The 17736-nt window shown below is 45.6% G+C and overlaps 1 protein-coding gene across 12 annotated transcripts in view; it reads right to left on the bottom strand.

Moving 5' to 3' along the window:
* The window catches only part of LOC117587869 (protein sickie), a 195544-nt gene that overhangs the window by 1129 nt on the left and 176679 nt on the right, over nt 1-17736 (bottom strand). For 11 of the 12 annotated variants that reach the window (XM_034278842.1, XM_034278844.1, XM_034278836.1 and 8 more), the window contains 2 exons: nt 371-2214; nt 55-310 (listed from right to left, as the gene is read on the bottom strand). In XM_034278842.1, the coding sequence (XP_034134733.1) occupies nt 55-310; nt 371-2214 (2100 nt within the window). Of the gene's footprint in view, nt 1-54; nt 311-370; nt 2215-14328; nt 15815-17736 lie in introns of all 12 variants that reach the window. The other variant, XM_034278848.1, reaches the window with a different exon arrangement.

Below are 17736 nucleotides of genomic sequence, written 5' to 3'. Positions count from 1 at the left end.
GGGTATCGGAATTAGTTGCCAATACAAGGGACTCGGAGTGCCATGATAACCTACCCATCGAAAATTGTGATGCAGCTGCAGATTGGTCGTGTTGCAGGTGGCCTGCGACATGGTGCCAATGATGCAGGGCAATTTATTGGCCGGTCCGGCACTCAGCAGACAGGAGAAGACATCGCCCAGGGCCGAGGCATGGTGCAAGTTGTCCAGAATGATCACAGAAGGCAACTCCGAAGCGCCATTCGCAATGGCCGCCTGCTCGGCAATGTGCCCCAAATACTGCCGCAGATCCTTTGAGGATTTGTGGTCCACGCTGTAGGAATAAAAGGAATTTAGTTCCAACATTTCCTCCTCTCTTCAGGGTGCGACTTACTTGAACGTGGCAATGGCCTCTGAGGGATTTCCGCGTCCCGCACGCGCCACCAGAAACTCGGCCAAACGACGCGCCAGATAGGACTTGCCAGTGCCGCTCGGACCGCACAGTATGAGTCGCCTGTGCTCCGTGAGCAGACTGATGTAGCGGTGCACAATGCTGCGCGGAATGAGGCTGTCAAAGGCCAGACTGCCAACGCCCTGCAGGCAGATGTACAGCGTCCGGACACTGCCGACAATGTAGCCGCAGGGCAGCAGCTCGGGGAAACCCATCTCTGGACCGCGCTTAGCCTCGCCCAGATGGTACGACGTGATGGAGTCCGTGTTGAGGCCCAGGTTGGTGCCCGGATCGATGCGCGCCACATAGTCCTTGAAGGTCTTGCGCACAATGTAGTCCAGGTTCTGCCAGGTCGTCTTGCCCGAGATGTAGGTGCAGGCGACGATAAACTCGTTGGAGCTAGCTGCCGCGAAGCTCACCTTTCGCTCGCCCTGCGACTGGGCAGCAGCCTCGTGGCTGGCAATGATCGAGCCGTTGGCATAGAAGCCATCCAGCTCCTGCAACTCCTCGCAGTACTTGGCAAACGACTCGGGCTGTCCGAGGTAGCAGGCGATGGCAATCTTCTTGCCGTCGCACACATCGGGCAGATCTTCGACGGCGCTGGGCATGTGCACGGGACTGGTCAACGGTGCTGCCTCCAAGGCCGGCGGCGGAGGCGTCAGATCGATGTGTGTGCTGGGACTGAGAGGCGCCACAGCAGCGGTGTTTGGTGCTGGCGGTGGCGGTGGCTCTGGCGCCGGTGCTGGAGGCATGCAATCCTCCTCCAACTCCTCACTGAGGCGTGCCGGCAGCTCCATGGGCGGTCGCGCACTGCCATCGGCCAGCGAGTAGCGGCGCGAGACCTCAGAGCTGCCCGCTACCGAGCCATTGGGGCTGATTGCCTGCCCAAGGCTCACCTCGGAGCCGGCCAGGGAGCGGGTTGTGACCAGCTTCTGCAGACGCTCGTTGTTCTGCTTGAGGGACATCATTTCGGCGCGCATCTTGTTCATCATGTCCTTGAGGCTCTCCAGCTGCGAGGCGGAGCTGAGAGCCTCCAGCCGTATGTCCGTGAGCACGAGATCCTTCTCGCGCAGCTGCTTCTTGAGATCCTCCACCACCTGCTGATCCTCCCCGTCGATGGCATCGATGGGCTTGGCATTGTCAATCAGCGTCAGGGTCTTGGCTGGGCTGCTCTGCTTGCTGTTGGGCAACGGCGGTGCCGGCTGAGTGGCCAAAGCAGCCAGACCCAGCGGCTCACCGCCATGGCCATTGGGCAGCGTTGCCTTCCCCGAGCCGTGCTCCTGCTGATTGTGGTGGTGATGCTGATGCTGGTGTCCCACATGGCGACTAGTCTTCGAGATCTTGGCATTGCGAGAAAAGGCCTTGGTGAAGCTGCTTCGCAGCCAGCCCTTCTTCTTGTTGGCCTTGTTCTTATCCTGCGCCGCGGAGCAGCCCGAGCTAATGGAGTTCAACGAGCACATCGAATCCGTGCTGTGCTGACGCACCATGCCCAGTCCAAGAGGCATGCCATTGCCATTGCCATTGCTGGTGGACCGACTGCCACCGGGTCCTGGCGGTGGCTTCTGATCGCCGGCCTGCGACTGCGACTGCATCTGATGCTGATTCTGTCCCATGCTCTGCATATGCGCTGTGGTGAGTCCCGCCTGTATCGACTGCTTCCTCAGCAGCTCAATCGTCTGCCGCATGTCCGTCAGTTCGCCATCCTTGCGCTCCGACGTTGCCGTCAGCTGCTGCAGGCGATTGGTCATGTTGGTCAGCGATTGCTCAAACGCAGTCACCACATGGGCCTGGAAAAATACACAAAATGCAGAGAGAGAGAGAGAGAGAGAGGTTAGTCCATGGTGCTTGGTGCTTGGTGCTTGATGCTTTAGGGGCTGACGGGATAATTTATCATCACACAATTGTGACTCTCCCATAACGATATAACCAATCCCCCAGTCCTTCTCCAAAGACCCCTCCTCTATGAGCATATCTCTCATTTCGTGTCTGGCATTTTAAAGCTATCTACAGTTCTGCTCGGTTCTCTACTGTTCTGTTCTGTTCTGTTCTGTTTGGTTGCCTGTTTTATATGCAAGACGTTGCATTTGCCACTTGCAACTCACCTCTGCAATCGCCGCACATGAGTCATGGACATGAGCAGACGAGTGCAAAAGGGTCTAAGCTGGGCTTGAAAAACTTTCGAAACGATTCGCCCACCGTTACACTGAAGGAAATAACCGTAAAGAATGAAGGAAAAACCTTGTAAATATGGAAAATTGGTAAGCGAAACGAAAAGAGGTTAAGAAATCATAGGAGCAGCCAAGGAATATAGGATTAGTCTGTATATGGTAAGGGTTCAATCCTTTTTATAATCAACGATGTGTACTTAATGCCTGGATCATCTCCATTAAGCCACACAAATACCCTTTTGCAGATCTTTAATCTCTCATATTTTATTCCGAAATTACCTTTATTCTTACCATTTCAAATCACTCTTTCTAGCTTCCAAAACAGTCCCAAAAATACATTTGTAAACCACATTGTAGCTGCGGTTTTTCGTTGCAGTGTACCAGCACTCGTATATTTATGCATTAGAACCACAGAACCCTGTGTCAACCCTTTGGCTAGATCCCCCAACAGAGCTGTTTTGTTCAACTATTTTTTGCCAGCTTCGGGTATTTCTTTATGATGCAACGTGACTGGCAGCAGAGAGAGGGAGAGAGACAGCGCTGTTATGGCTACTATGGGACGGGGCTGGTGCAGACTGCTGGAGATGGAAGGCCTGGGGGCCAGACAGCTGCCTGAGACTGACTGAGCCGAAGATGAACAACTGAGAGAGACCCAGAGTGTAACTTAAAGTAACTAATGAGCGCCATTAGAGAAGAGTTTGGGCAGCAGCGAAGTGCAGGGCAGAGTTCAAAGTGACTCACAGCGGAAGTTGTAATTGCAATTGGACAGTCGGACACTCGGACACTCGGACAGCCAGACAGTGATACAGATTGAAGACATTCGCCTCTTGCCAGCGGAAACACTGAGTGAATGAGTTAATTTAACTCAAGAAAAAGTGCCATTCATCAAAATTAAATCGAAATAAAAGAGAGAGAGAGAGAAAAGTGCCTTTTCCCCCACAACGATTTAACATTTGTATTATTATCAAATTAGGCGACATGCCAGGCATTTTAAATGCCTTTTTCGCTCCACTGCCAGACTAATTAAATAATACAATTTGCAAACGTGATCACAACAGGGTGCTGGTGCTGCCACCTCCCTTCCCTCCTTCCACACATTGCCACACACACACACACACACACATTACAATCAACACGATTCAAATTAAAAATCCACGTACAGCCCATAAACCCACAGAGAATGGGAGGGGGTGGAGAATCACTCTCACAACTCCTGCCAAGGGGGGGCAACCCTTTGAAACTTTCTTCGTGTCTCCGCGTCGCATCATTTGTCTGCCAGCTCACGTAAGCGACAGGCATAAAAATTGATTACGATGCGTATGAGTAACGTGACACCAAGGGGAGGATGTCTCTCGCCTGCCACAGAGGATGCCCCAACAATTAAACAGTATTATCGCGTGGCACTTTTTATGCTCCGAGCAGAGATCGTAAAAGTAGAAGCACTCTGAAGCACTTCCAAGTGGCAGTGCCATGAGCTCAGCTTTGGCTCAATTATCTGCTCGTAAATCCATGGATTCACACTCGGACACGGACTGACCTTGAACTGAGATTCAACCCGCATGGAGGCTCCGCTGAGACTTTGTTTACCCATAGAGCTACAGGGGGCAGGGGAGACAGGGGACTGTGTGACGACTCCAATGAAAAACCTCAACCAGTGGTCGCGCCACAATTTGCATAAGCGATACGCAAATTAAAATGGAAAACGTGTTAGATGTTTATCGTAAAGTGAGCCAATCCATGGGATACGCGGCAGAGACTACGCTGGGTGTTCCACAGAAAGCGAATCATAGACGAATGAAATTCGTCTACATCGAAATGTAGAATTACTGGCAAAGTAGCACAGTACCTACAGTGTCATTGGGGGGGTGTCGATTAGCTATGGAAATGGAGATTAAGCGGGGAATAGAGCTAGGGAAAATCACTGCCAAACAATTGCATGAATCGTGGCAGCCCCAGAGGCAAATGCTTGGACATTTACTTAGCTATTTCTGATCAGATATTTCGCTCATCGCTGCACTGACAAATAATTGCACGCCTCCACATAAGTGTCTTCCTATTTGTTTTCCATTTAATAATTTACTATGCCATTTGTGGCTAGCTCTTGCTCATATCTCACATGAGGTCATGCCTATATATATTTTATATCCAGGGAATTAATGAACCGCATGCCAATGCTAATAATGCTATGAACCCGGGCTCAATTTTGCTTGGCCAATAAATACATAGACGCGGCTCAAATTGCTTGGCCAATAAAACAAAACTGCGATAAGCAATTTAATTCGAGATAATTATATAGTGGGGGCAGCTTTCGGTAGCCAGCCAGCACCTTAAATGGCAAGAACATCAAGCGGAAAACGTTTTACACTTTAATTTGCAGTTGCTTTTTTTGTCAAGATTATAGTGGCAGATTTTTCAAGATTATGAAGTGGAACTCCCACCTGGCAAAGGCTGTGAAAAGTGCTCCAAGAAAAGCTCTGAAAAATGCTCTGAAAAATGCTTTGAAAAAATGCTCTGAATTGCCGCAGATTTATTTTCTCTATGAATTTCCCTCGTTTTATCATTCCCTTATTACACCATTAGCTTTCTGGCTTCCCCAACATCCTTTAGCTTCATCCTCTCTTGTCCCCCATTTCAGCTTTCATTTTCTCATACAATTCACTTGATGATTCATCAGCTCCACCCCTCACGTACGAGACTCAACCTAATGACAGCAACAAAGACAACTTCCATGGACAGCAAAGCAAAGGGTCTTTAGGAAAAGAAAACACAGAAAGAGGGAGACCTCCGCCAAAGAAAGGAAACGCACGCCAAACTCTAAAAGTCAGACATCGAAGAGGGAGGAACAAAAAATAAATGGCAAATGGCAATGCAGAAGGGAAATACTTGTAGAAGAGTAGCTCAGAAAATGAGCAACAAAAAAATGAAGAAGCAACGCCGCAAAGGGAAACAGTCCCCCAAAGCATCTAAGTATTCCTCTTATGCTTTCCCTGCAGCTCCATTCATTGAGCTAAAAATTTGAACAGTGGCTCTCAAAATGTAAGACTGTAAGTGTGACCAGCGTGGAGGGGCACAGGCAGTGTTGCTGCTGCTGCTGCTGCTGCTGCTGCTGTTGTTGCACTTCATTTGTACGTTGAAGGCAACGAAGCGTTAAACGGTTATGCATCAGCTGCTAGCGACACGCAGTCACAGAGAGAGCGTGAGAGAGAGAGAGATGGGAGAAAGAGAGAGGAGGAGAAGGGAATACAAGAGAGAGAGATAGAAAGAACAAAGTGCGATAGGGAGAGATAACAAAAATGCAGCAAGTCGCTGGGGCCATATGCTAAATGGCCAACGCAAAAAAAAAACATTAGCAATGGGAAATGCTTACAAACAAAAAGAGAAAAGGAGAGATGAAAACTGCTCGAAGCTAAGGATATCCTTTAAAGGAATTATTTGAGAGAAAAGTGTTAAAACCAGGGACCGCAGCTGTTATAAGTCTTTGAATAAAAATATCCGTTCAAGTAAAAATATGTTGTAGCATCTATAATAAGAAAACAAATATGCAGTCGAACGCGTTAATTCAATTGCAATATTCATTTGAATCCCGATTAAACCTCCAATGTCCCTCCCTTGCTCCCATTCCTGCCAAACTTCCCTTCAACATCACACAACCATCTCTTACAGGGTACCCGAGGCAATGGCAACTTTAATTTGACTGTCAATGTGGCGGTTGCGCTTCGGCTGCTGGCTCTGTGGCTGCCACTGTTGCTGTTGCTGTTGCTGCCGCTGCTGCTGTTGCCACTGATGCATTGCTGAATTTATTGCTGGCAATTTGCAGACACAAAACAGAGTTCAAGTTCAATGGCAGAGCAACTACTACACACAAAATAAGTTGCACACTTTTTACCATTCCCAAATTGTACGGCAAAGCGAGTTTAAGTTGTGCAAGCAATAAAACAAAAATCGCCAGTTGCTGATAGTAGTTGGCAGGGCAGCTATCGGGAATGATAAGAGCTGTAGCTGTGTCCGTAGCTGTGTCTATGTCTTTGTCTCCCCCCAGATAAGGTTAGACCTTCGATTAGCTGTTGTAGTTGCTGGCTCTTTGATTAGCGACAAACTGACTTAAGTAGGTCGCCCGTTGGTGGACAGTCTTGGTGTCTTGGTGTTGAATTTATAGCCATCGGTTGACATTTTCTACACAAATTCGTAATGTTGCATAAATCATGCTGCAACAAATGCTGCTGCTATGCCCCCACTTGAAAATTCTGTGGCAGACACAGACACACATGAGGCGGCCATGTGTTGCCAAAAATGGTTCTCTTTGCACCCGAATGTCTTGTATCTTGTGTTTTGTAGCTCTGTATCTTGTAGCAGTATCTGTATCTGTATCTCTGGGCATGTGTGGGTGCTGCTGCTGCTGCCCGTGGGCGTGTGCACTTTGACCTTTCCAATGATTTATGCGCTCAACAAACAGCAGGAACATGCCACAGCCACAGTTGCAAGCTGCAACTGCCACTGCAACACTTGATATTTTTTTGTGGATTTACATAAAAAGGCAGGGGCAATAGGAGCAGTTGGAGGAGAAGAACTCTAACAATTGTCACATGGCTTCCATTCCTGATTTATTATGCGGATGCAGGGTCATGCATTCTGCCGCCGCCTCTGCCTTTTGCCACTGCCTTTTGCCCGATTTGCATAGGAAAATCTTTTGTTGATTGATGATCCCACACACACACACATTTTCCAGCTCATCCAGCGCTCGGCCTTCGAGTGAGAGTGAAAGTTTAATCCCAAGGATGTGTGGGAGTGAGGGCAGGGCCTGAGGGGCTGGCTCTGGGGCATTGCCTGTGGCTGTTGCTGTTGCCGCTTGCTTCATGGCTAATTGATGAAGGCTGCGCTTGAGGTTAGGTCAGGCCGCATCCACATAATAATTTTCCAAAAGCGCAAAATTGTTAGCGGAAAATATGTGAGCAAAGGTCTAACGAGTTTAACCTTGCGTCAATTAGAAAAACTATCCACAAAGTTGATGTATTTTGGCAACGAACAAAATATTAATAATGAAGATGTTAGCCCCCAGGGACCTGCCAATGATGGTAGTGTGCAACGTGTTTGGTTTTGGTAATTATTATGGGGAAACATTGGACTAAGATAGAACTTCTGATAGGCCAAGCACTACGAGACTTTTATCCCTAGAATTCGCTACTCTTTTTCAGCATCGTTTCTTTGGTCTTGAGAGCTTTTTTGTGTTCCTTTGCAGATTCCTTTTGTGCACACACATCACATTTGTATCTCAATTCGATTTCTCATTCGTTTCGACGCCCTGCCCTGCCTCGAACTGCCCTGCCACATAATAAAATGATTAACAAACTAATCCGTTCTGATTGTTTCAGACACAGATGCACACAGACACAAAACACAGATACAATCTATCGAAGCGGATAAGTCAATGAAGAGCAAGGAGACTGGAGAGAGAGGGATGGATCCTCGGGCGAAACTCAAGTCAAAAAAATAGCAAATCATCATTAAAAAGTCTTGGACAACGGGGGATCCAATCCACACAGATCCACAGAACCAAAGTTCCAGCAGATCCAAGTCCGAGTGGAATTGTCTTTGATCCGCCGCCGCCGCCACAGCCTCCTCCGGGAACTGACTGCAGTTTCAGTTTTTTTTTTGTATTCCAGTAGAATGGAAGTTCTCCTCCTCCTCCTCCTCCTCCTCGTCCTCTCTGGTGAAAGATCAAGATTGCAGAGCCTCACATTATTTGTTCAATTGTGGATTCCCGTTCCAACTCTCTTTCTCCCACTGTGCAAAGTTCTTGCCGCCAAAAAGAAAATTATTGCTGCTTAGATAAATTTGCCATTTGGCTAATGGTCTGCACCGTCCACTCACCCCCCCCTGCCGACACACAAACTAACGTTACCCCCCACTGCAGATTTTTTGCCATTTGATGGTATGGTTGGAGAGCTTACCTGCAATGAGAGAAAAGTAGAGAAAAATTAGTTTGAGAGTCTATGAAATGCATTTAATTTCAGGATTGGTTTTTGTACAATAAACGATTTGAAAAGATTTTGCAGTTTAACAGACAGATTACAGTGGAATGTTTAATTAAACTTGAGCTTAAATATCCGTTTGTGTGTATCCACCAGTCAAAGATATTTTAACAAGTTTCTTAAGAGGCATTATTAGTGGTTAAGTGTACAGAAATCTCCACAGATTAGCTTTTAATAAAGACAAGTGAAACTTGAGTATCATGGAAAAGGATTTGCAGTTGGTGTTTGTTGTTCATTTATGGACGAAAGTGAAAGATAAATTTTCCATTTTTGTAGCTCTAGATTAAGTGGGGAATATCAATATAATTTTTACATAACGTTAAACACAAGAAACTTCAAACATAACTTTTCCATTTTGGCTTTTGTATTCCAATTTTCCTTTTTTCCATATTTTTCTATCCCAATTTTATTAGACAATTATTTGTAAGCTTCGTTAAAGACCCCCAATCCAATTGAAACCCCTTTGAAGATCGCTCAATAAACTCTATCAGAATTTACGATTATTAGTACCCCCGGACTGCATCCAAATTCACTGCCCGTCAGTGTCCAATTTATCCCTTTATTAAAGACACTTTTGAGCCGCAAACAATCACAACAATGACTGGTGTGTCCCTGTGACACGATCAATGGCTATTCAAGTGTCTACATGTTTTTTATTGATTTCTGTGCAAGACCGGAAGCCGCAAGAGAGGCACGTACAGACAGACATTCGACAAGAGACAATGAAGATGCATGCAACCAGTTTGCTCGCTGATGATGATGACGCTGATAATATGATATTTGTGTTTGCGGTTCAGTTTGAAAATTCAAATCGACAAAGAGCTGAGAAAAGCTTGAGTAAAGCATATTTGTTGCCCCTCTTTGTTGCGTATTAAACAAAAGTGGAATGGGAGATGGTCGGTTGGCCTTCTCTTTGGTTTCTTCTGGATTTCGGTTCTGATTCCGTCGACAGTTGTGCGTTTTGTGTTCATTTGTTTGTTTTGATTCTGGGCTTGGACTTGAGTTTACTTTGCCGCTGATTTCCTTGGGGAGACAAACAGACAGACAGACAGTTACAGACTCGTCCTTTCGCCTCCTCGCACAACAAACAAGCTTCATCATGGTCACGTCTTTATTTCTCTGTCTATCCATCTGGTGGCATAGCCTCTCCTGCCTCCTGCCTCCTGCCTCCTGCCACCACTCTGCCGCTCTCTTTTTGTTGTTGTCGTGTTTTCTGCGGTCGGAAACAAGTTTTTGGTGTTCTGTTTTTTCTGTAGGTCTTTTGGGAGCCCTGTTAAAGAACTACAAACTGGTTTGGTTCAGCCACCAGCAGCACCACCTGTGACGGGCCAAAAAAAAAAACACAAAAAACCCCCAAGTCCAAGCCCAACGAAAACAACAAAAAAATGTACAAACTACAAGCAAACACGTGCCCCCGAAAGATCAGAGGTTGGCTTTTGCTTTTGCTGACTTGCATAGTAAAATGTATGACATGATTGTAGATATAAATATTCATAATTAAATTACAAATTGAATGCAATGGGTGGAAGAGGAAAAAACAAGTAGAGAAGGCTGTGAGCAATGGGTCTTACGACTTGAATGTACCTGTTAATCGGGTATGAGAAAAAATAATCCTTCTGGTTTATACTTCTGAGATTAATAGAGAATATTTATCCGATTGCAATGAATTTTAATGGATAACTAAGCTGAGGCACCTCTCTTTAAAATTATACACACCACAAGGTTTTTTTTCCGACAATATTCTGACGAATATCACGTCCTAGTCTGATGTCTAAGTCTCGCTCTAACACTACCAGAATCTACATTTTAAGACACAAACACACAAGAAAGTAGCTATAACTGCTATAATATTATTAGTTCTCAATAAGATAAATTCTTTTATGACTCAAAAATGCTTTCTATCTCCCAATTAAACACACTCCCATGTGTACATTACACCCTACCACATAATGATTACACAAATCAATAGACAATTATTTGGGCATCATATTTTAAATTGAAAACAAACCTGAGAGTAAACCTCGTAAATCCAATGTAGCTGTCATGTAGCCACTGACAAAAAACAAACTGCCAGCCAGCAGTTGAGAAACATATGGAGTTGAGATATTAACTTTGAGATACTCAGATACTCCACACCACGCCACATGAGATTGAGATTCAAGCGCTGAGTTGAAGTTGCAGTTGGGGAGATATTCAGTTAGTCAACCAGTTTCTTTGTTGCAGCCGCTCGCACTGGCAGTGGCAATTACTGCGAGTATCCATGAGATATAAATATATTGCATGTGGATTCAGCGCGCGCTGACAGGCAGACAGACAGACAGACAGAGAGCCAGCCAGCCGCTCTCCACACAATCGCTGGCCGCCAATCGCCAGTTTGCCATCTCGTTTATCATAGAGCAAACGGTTTTAATAAGCGATTTTCAAATAGATAAAAAGCCCAACAAGTTATTTAAGGCCCGGCACGCCGGACTGAAGCTGTAGCTGACAATTTGTTGGCATTTTGTCAGCCCCAAAAGATTTATTAATTATGCAGAATGCAGAGTACGAGTGGAAGTATGAAAGTAGAACACAAACGGTTGATGAACTGTCCTTGCCACCATAATGAGGCACCTCCAACTCTGGCTGCTTAATATATTCTGAGGTGTTACATTAAAAGGTGGGAGCAATCCATCAGCAAACCAAGCGGGTACCCGTACTCCCCGATCAAAGTGCTGCTCATTAGAACGAATATTCAAAGCAATTCCTACACCCTTTCTATCTGTCTATCTGTCTATCTGTTGTATGGAAACCATTTAATAAATTAACAATCATAAGTTGTCAGGTGATTTCAGGCATTTAACACTCAATTCAAGCACTTGACTGAATTGAAATTCTCGAGCACAAAGCCTCTCTTTACATTCATTAATTATGCTGACTGCCCTTCTCTTGAATGGAGTGGAATGGAATAATAATAACAACAATCAAATTCACATTAATCTCAAATTATAGGTTGATAGATGTGACGGATATGGCGATATATCATTGAACTCAAAGCTCTTTTTATGTAAAGAAATATGAAATATAGAAGCAGAAAAATTATGCTTAATTCTGATTTTAATATGGGAATACTTCCTCACTTTCCTAGCTCTATTTTGCTCACGAATCTCGAAAAGGTTGAGTTGTCATAACGATGACACATTGTATTTCGTTGGTAATTGCCAAATATGTAAATTGAAGTAATCAAATACAAATAAAACAACAAATTAAATCAATTAAAAGCAATCAACTTTTGGCATTCAACAATTGCACCCCATCGTTGAACTCTTTAATCAAATTATCTGATATTTCTGATCTCACCTATGACATGGTCTCAGAGTTTCTAAAACTGTAAACGCTCATGATAATGCTGTTAAAACTGTAAGAGCCACTGAGGGTAGGGCAGCAGACTTTTTAAACAAAAGATTTGATCGAAAGGAATATTTCTACATAAGTATTCTCGTACTTATTGAATGGAACTAGTGTGGAATATAATTCAGTGAGTAAAATTTGTAGAAAATATCATTTAATAATCGATTTTAGTATCGAAAATTAGCAAAACAAAATCATATGAAGCCCATAAAAATGTTTATTTCTATCCATTAAGAAATATTCTAAAAAACAAACCCTAAAATTATGCCTATCGATAGTTTATCTTTAATTTCTACTTTTATCTACAATTTCCTTCATCGATCCCCAGTGAATGGGGCTGCCTTTGTTCACACGCCATCTGACAATTTCACTTTTCATTTTCATAGTCCCTGGACGGATGGCGGCGGCTCAAGTTACCTACTAACCCAAGCAGAGGTTGCTGCTGTCTCTGTTGCTGTCGCTGTCCCAAGACACACAACGCAGTCCAGTCCCAGACCCAAACATTGGGGACTGCTGGCTGGCAGCTGCTGCTGGAGCTGCTAGTGCTCATAAATAAACATGAAATAAACATGAAAAACGCCTTAAACACAACACAAACAAAAAAAAAACAGCAAAGTTAGTGGCTTCGCAGAGGCTAAGTCTAAAAACCGCTTTAAAAAAAAAACGCGCCAAAAATAAGGCAAAAAAAACTTTAAGAAAACTGAGAGATCAAAAAACAAAACAAAAAGCAAACGTACTCCAAAGTGTACTCGTCCGAGCGAACGGCATTAATGGCAACTTTATTTGTTTTGAAAGCTGACATTGATTGGAGCCGCAATTGGCGACGAAATTTTCTCAGTGGAGGAGCCAGGTATCGAGGCATCAAGGGGTTTATGAACGGCTACCGAGTGTGTGTATTTTGGGATCGAAATCCATGGTGCACAATGCTCAAATATATTCAGACCACACTTCAACACGTTCCAGAGTATTGGTTAGGTTTTGATTTGGGGTCAGCTTATTGGCAGAAATAAGAGGATTTTAAGTGTGGAGTTCATGATTAATTCACTTAAATTTTCACCATAATTCATTCATATTTTGTGGGTAGAATTCTCCCTCTAATTCAGCGTACTCTTCTGCATGAAATATGATCCCTCCTCTTCCAACTGATTCCACAAGTATCAAGTGCTCTCCGCGTATCAATGAAATAAATATCTACGAAACGAAATACAGAGTCTATAAATCAACAACGTCTTTGCCGGTCTTTTTTGCAGGGCATTCCCATGGCTGAGTATAAAAACGCATTGAAAGCTGGCTAGCTGGCGATTTCTTTCGTTGGACATATCAATTGCATGTTCTACGAAATGAGGTCATCAGTTTTGGTCATCAGTAGCAGCAGTCGTAGTGGCAGCAGCAACAGCAGCAACAACAAATGTTGTTTGTGGTGAAGCTTCCACCAAAACGGACATGGACGTAGGATTAAAATCAGGAACAGTACGAGAAGCACTGTAATCCATGGTACGTGAACCTAATGGGAAAGACGTTTGGGTCGAGCGTGTTTCGTTGATTTAATATGCCAGAGAGCAAAGAGATAAAGGCAGAGCTGGAGCCAGAAGAGGACCCCGAAGCGCACCACGAAGGCCTCAAGACAAGCGACAAATGCAGGCAGGCATGCAGCTCCAAGTGCAGTTCTCGAGGCTCCTCATGCAAGTTTGATTAAATCAATCAGTGGGGCAAAGCATCATCTAACGGCGACTGACAGTCGCATACTGCCGCCGTTGGCTGCCTCTGCCCCAATACTGTTGCAGTTGCAGTTGCATTTTCTCGTACTGTAGTTGCATTTTCCATTGCTTGTAGATGCTGCAGTTGCAGTGACATTGTTGGTCAAGTGTGGAGCCTGCTGCTGGCCATATTCGATGACTTGCATTCGTAATGCCATAGCCGGACGTAAGCGAAATGGCATGCCATGCCATGCCAGGTGAAGACATCACCAGGAACCCCGCATACACAGAACATAGAACATGGACACCATGAAATTTATAACAGTAACCACAAAACATGAGGGAATTTGTTGGAAATTTATAAGAATTTCTAATGTGGTTCCTGTGGTCAGCTTCAACGCTATTTTATAGGGGTGATGGGTACAGAAATTTTCAATGGATCGTTGACTTAAGTTATCATTACGCATTTGGTTTTTGGAAAATGTTATCATGTATTATTATGGTCAATGATTTATCTGCAAAAACCGACTAACAATCGATGATTTATTGATCGCTTGGGATGGCAAAAATATAAAATTCGATACCCTCTATCGATCTCTCCATCAAGAAATGTACTTCACCTGTTCGAGTTCCTCTTGCGGCGAAGCGGCCAAGGTCAGCGATGGTTGCCCACCCACGCCCACACCCCCACTGATGGGAGGACACGATTGCCGTTTGAAATCCCTCCGAATGGCCAGCTCGTACCAGGGAATCAACGGCTTGCTCCTGAGCGTCGTCTGGCAGCCAATCTTAAAGTCCAACGGATCCATGTACTCCGGTGCCATGCGATTCAGATCGCTGACTGCCGCATCCGCCGAGGCATAGATATTCCCCACCGACTTGTTGCCGCCGCGATGCGTTCGCCAGTGTCCACCGGTGGCCATGTCCAGCATGGAGCCCACGGGCACATCGAGGCTGCGGTGCAGGCCCGCTCCCATGCTCTTCACCCTCATATGCCCCAGCGTGTGGTAGCGCCGATCCACGGCATTCGGTAGCATGGGCATGGCATTGGGGACGACCAGCAGCTCATCCTGGTCGATGGTGGCGAGGCTCTGACTCGTAAAGGAACGCTCCAGCAGCTCTGCGCTGCTGCTACGCTGCGTGACTATCGGCAGCTCGTACAGATTGAGGCGTGTGCTGGTCGGTGGCCTCGTGGGCGTGGCATAGATCTTTGGCTTGGCATAGAGACTCTCGCGGCGGACCGGGGCAGGCGGTGGTAGGCCCGTGGGCGATCGCGGAGCCTCCGTCAGTGACAGCGTCATGGGCCTCCGACACCCCGTGGAGCCCACGGAATTGTGTCGCAACGTGGGCGGACGTATCCTCGGATCGCGTTCCCTCTCCCGATCCCGTTCCTGCATGTCAAAACTGATCTTTGGCAGCGGGGAGTAGCAGCCACGCTCGGAGCTATCGTAGGAGCTGCGCAGTCCGCTGTCCAGACGCCGCTTGGGACTATCCGGTGCGGTGTACAGAAAAATGTGCTCCTCCTCCCCCGCCGTATTGTAATCCGGGGTCTTGGGCGTGGCACTGCTCTGCAGTGAGTCCAGGGAGAAGCGCGAATTCTTCTTTACATTCTGATAATCGCAGGGCATGCTGCCACCGCCCGAGGAGCTCGAGGCATCCGAGAGCGGTCGAAAACCCACCGAGTTCGCTGTGCCGGCACTCGCATAAATGGGCTCCAAATCACCGCCTATGGTGGGTGTCCTCACTGGCTTTGCCCGCGCATAGATCTCCTCGGCATTTCCCTGGCTGTAGCTGCTCCGCAGCGACACAGTTCTCTTCCTTTGAGGCTGCAGCATACGCGGATGATGTGTCGAGGACGCAGCCGCTTCGGTGGCTTCTGCGGCTCGTATGGAACAGGAGCGGGTCAATCCTCGGGCACGGATCGTGGCATAACCATCGTAAATGGGCGCCGCAAGTGGCGACGTGGGCGGTCGACTGCTTGTGCTGGCAGCAGACATTTCGTTGATTCGCGGTTGATTTTGTTTTTCGATGCTTTGAGTTTTTCACAAGTTTTTCATTTTGGTGGTCGTCGGTTGTTCGTGGTTCACTTTAAACATTGATTAATCGCTGCGGCAGATACGAAATTGAGGATTCAAATTTATCATTTATGGGGAGTACGACTCTGGGGGTAACCCAGATATTTGTTTAATGTTGCCCCAGTCGACTGCAGTCGTGCGTTGTTCATTGCTAGGGCCCAGCGATTCTTGGGCTTTGCATCAATCATTTTTAATTGAAGCATGGATTCATAAATTGTGCGTCCAATGAACTGCACGAGACACACCCTACCCTGCCCAGGCTTCATTTGGAGTCCACATGAGGCCTCGTCTTTGGAGTGAGGATTCCTCAAGAGTCGCAGTTGATGTTCTTCAAAGTAAGAGTGAGTCCCTGTTCCCCATTCGATTTCTATGTCTAATCCCCACTAACTTGTTTCGTTTTCCATGGCCAAGGCGACTCATTAACGCCTAATTAGCATCAATTTGACATGACGGGTTTTGCTGATTGACAGCCAAAGAAGGAGACAAAAAAAACTCTCGCACCTCGAAGCAAATCTTTATGGAGCAGCAGAACAATGGATGTAGGGATGGAGAGGCGAGCCCTAATGGATTCGACAACTTTTCAATGTCAAATTAAGTAGCACGTGAGTGGAATTTAATGGAGCGGGTGTTACGGCAGCTTTCGATTGTTTAAAAAGTATAGAAGAATAATTTCAAGTACAGTAAATATCCATGATTTAAGCACCCGGAACTGCATTTTTGTTTCATGTTTTATGAGTATTATCAACTAGTTGACACATTCGACGGCTGACACCCCAACGGAGCTCTCAAAAGCACATACAAACGAGCATCCATCTGTATCTGTATCTATGCTGTGTGTAAGCATGTGCCATGCCATTTCTATAGCTATTTTTTTTGTTGCTGCCTGTCAATTGGTTTGTTAGTTCTTCGGCCCGCAGCAGTCGTTGACACTTGAACCAGACAGACAGACACCAGAAGGAGAAACATACATAGAGAGCACTTCTGGTTGCTGCTGGCCAAGACGCTGGTTGGGGGAACACTTCCACAGAGTCTTCCACTGAGACTTGGACTTGGGCCTGACTTCGGGACGGGCCGGGCCTGCCGACAATAACAAGGAAATGCAATAAACAACAATTTTCTAATGTCATCAACATATAGACGACGAGCGTTTCGATGTTTGTGCTTTATTGTTGTTGCTTTATTCCCTCTTTCTCTCTCTCTCTCTCTACGAACAGTTGTTGTTTTTAGCACTGAGTGAATTGGCTGTAATTGTTTTGATTGCACTTCATGGGGTATATGCCACAGTAGTTGCCCCTCTGCTGCTCCCTATACTTCCCTCTGCAAAAACTCTCTCTCCCCCTCTGCTAACTCTCAACGGTAAGAGTGCTAAACACTTTAATTGTAGAGCTCTGGTAGTCCAGGATGTGAGGGAATGTATATAATTTGAAAACAACTCAATGCGAATGAAGTAATTAAACACAAAATTAAAGTTCTCCAATAATTATAATAAGAGAGAGTGTCAGGAATGGAGAAATGTCAGAAAAATGAAGGGTAACTGCTGCTATTGGAAGTGAATCAGAGACAGTCATTAATGCTACACTTTAAATTGAGTTCTATCTAGAAAAATATTCAACTCAAACTCAGCTTAAACTCTCAATATCAGACCACATTTTCACGTTCAGCCTTCAACACATACACTGTGCATGCACATATGGGAGAGACTGTGCTGCTACACAGCCTTTAAGTCATCCAAAAACTTTTGAAAATGCATGAAACCAAAGTTGTAGTTTCAAAGTCAAGCAAAAAGTATAGCCAAAAACTTTGTTTTAAGTCAAACTGAAGTCTGAAAGTCACGAAGATGTGTTTAAAGTACATTTTCAGCAGACTTCAACTGGGAAAGACAAACTGCAATTAAATAGAAAGACTTGAGAGCAGTAATTGCAACAGAAACACGCTTTAGGGTGCCAAAACCTA

The sequence above is a fragment of the Drosophila guanche genome, unplaced genomic scaffold (genome assembly GCF_900245975.1).
Source record: "Drosophila guanche unplaced genomic scaffold, DGUA_6, whole genome shotgun sequence".
NCBI lineage: Eukaryota > Metazoa > Arthropoda > Insecta > Diptera > Drosophilidae > Drosophila > Drosophila guanche.
This window is presented reverse-complemented; position numbering and strand designations above follow the sequence as displayed.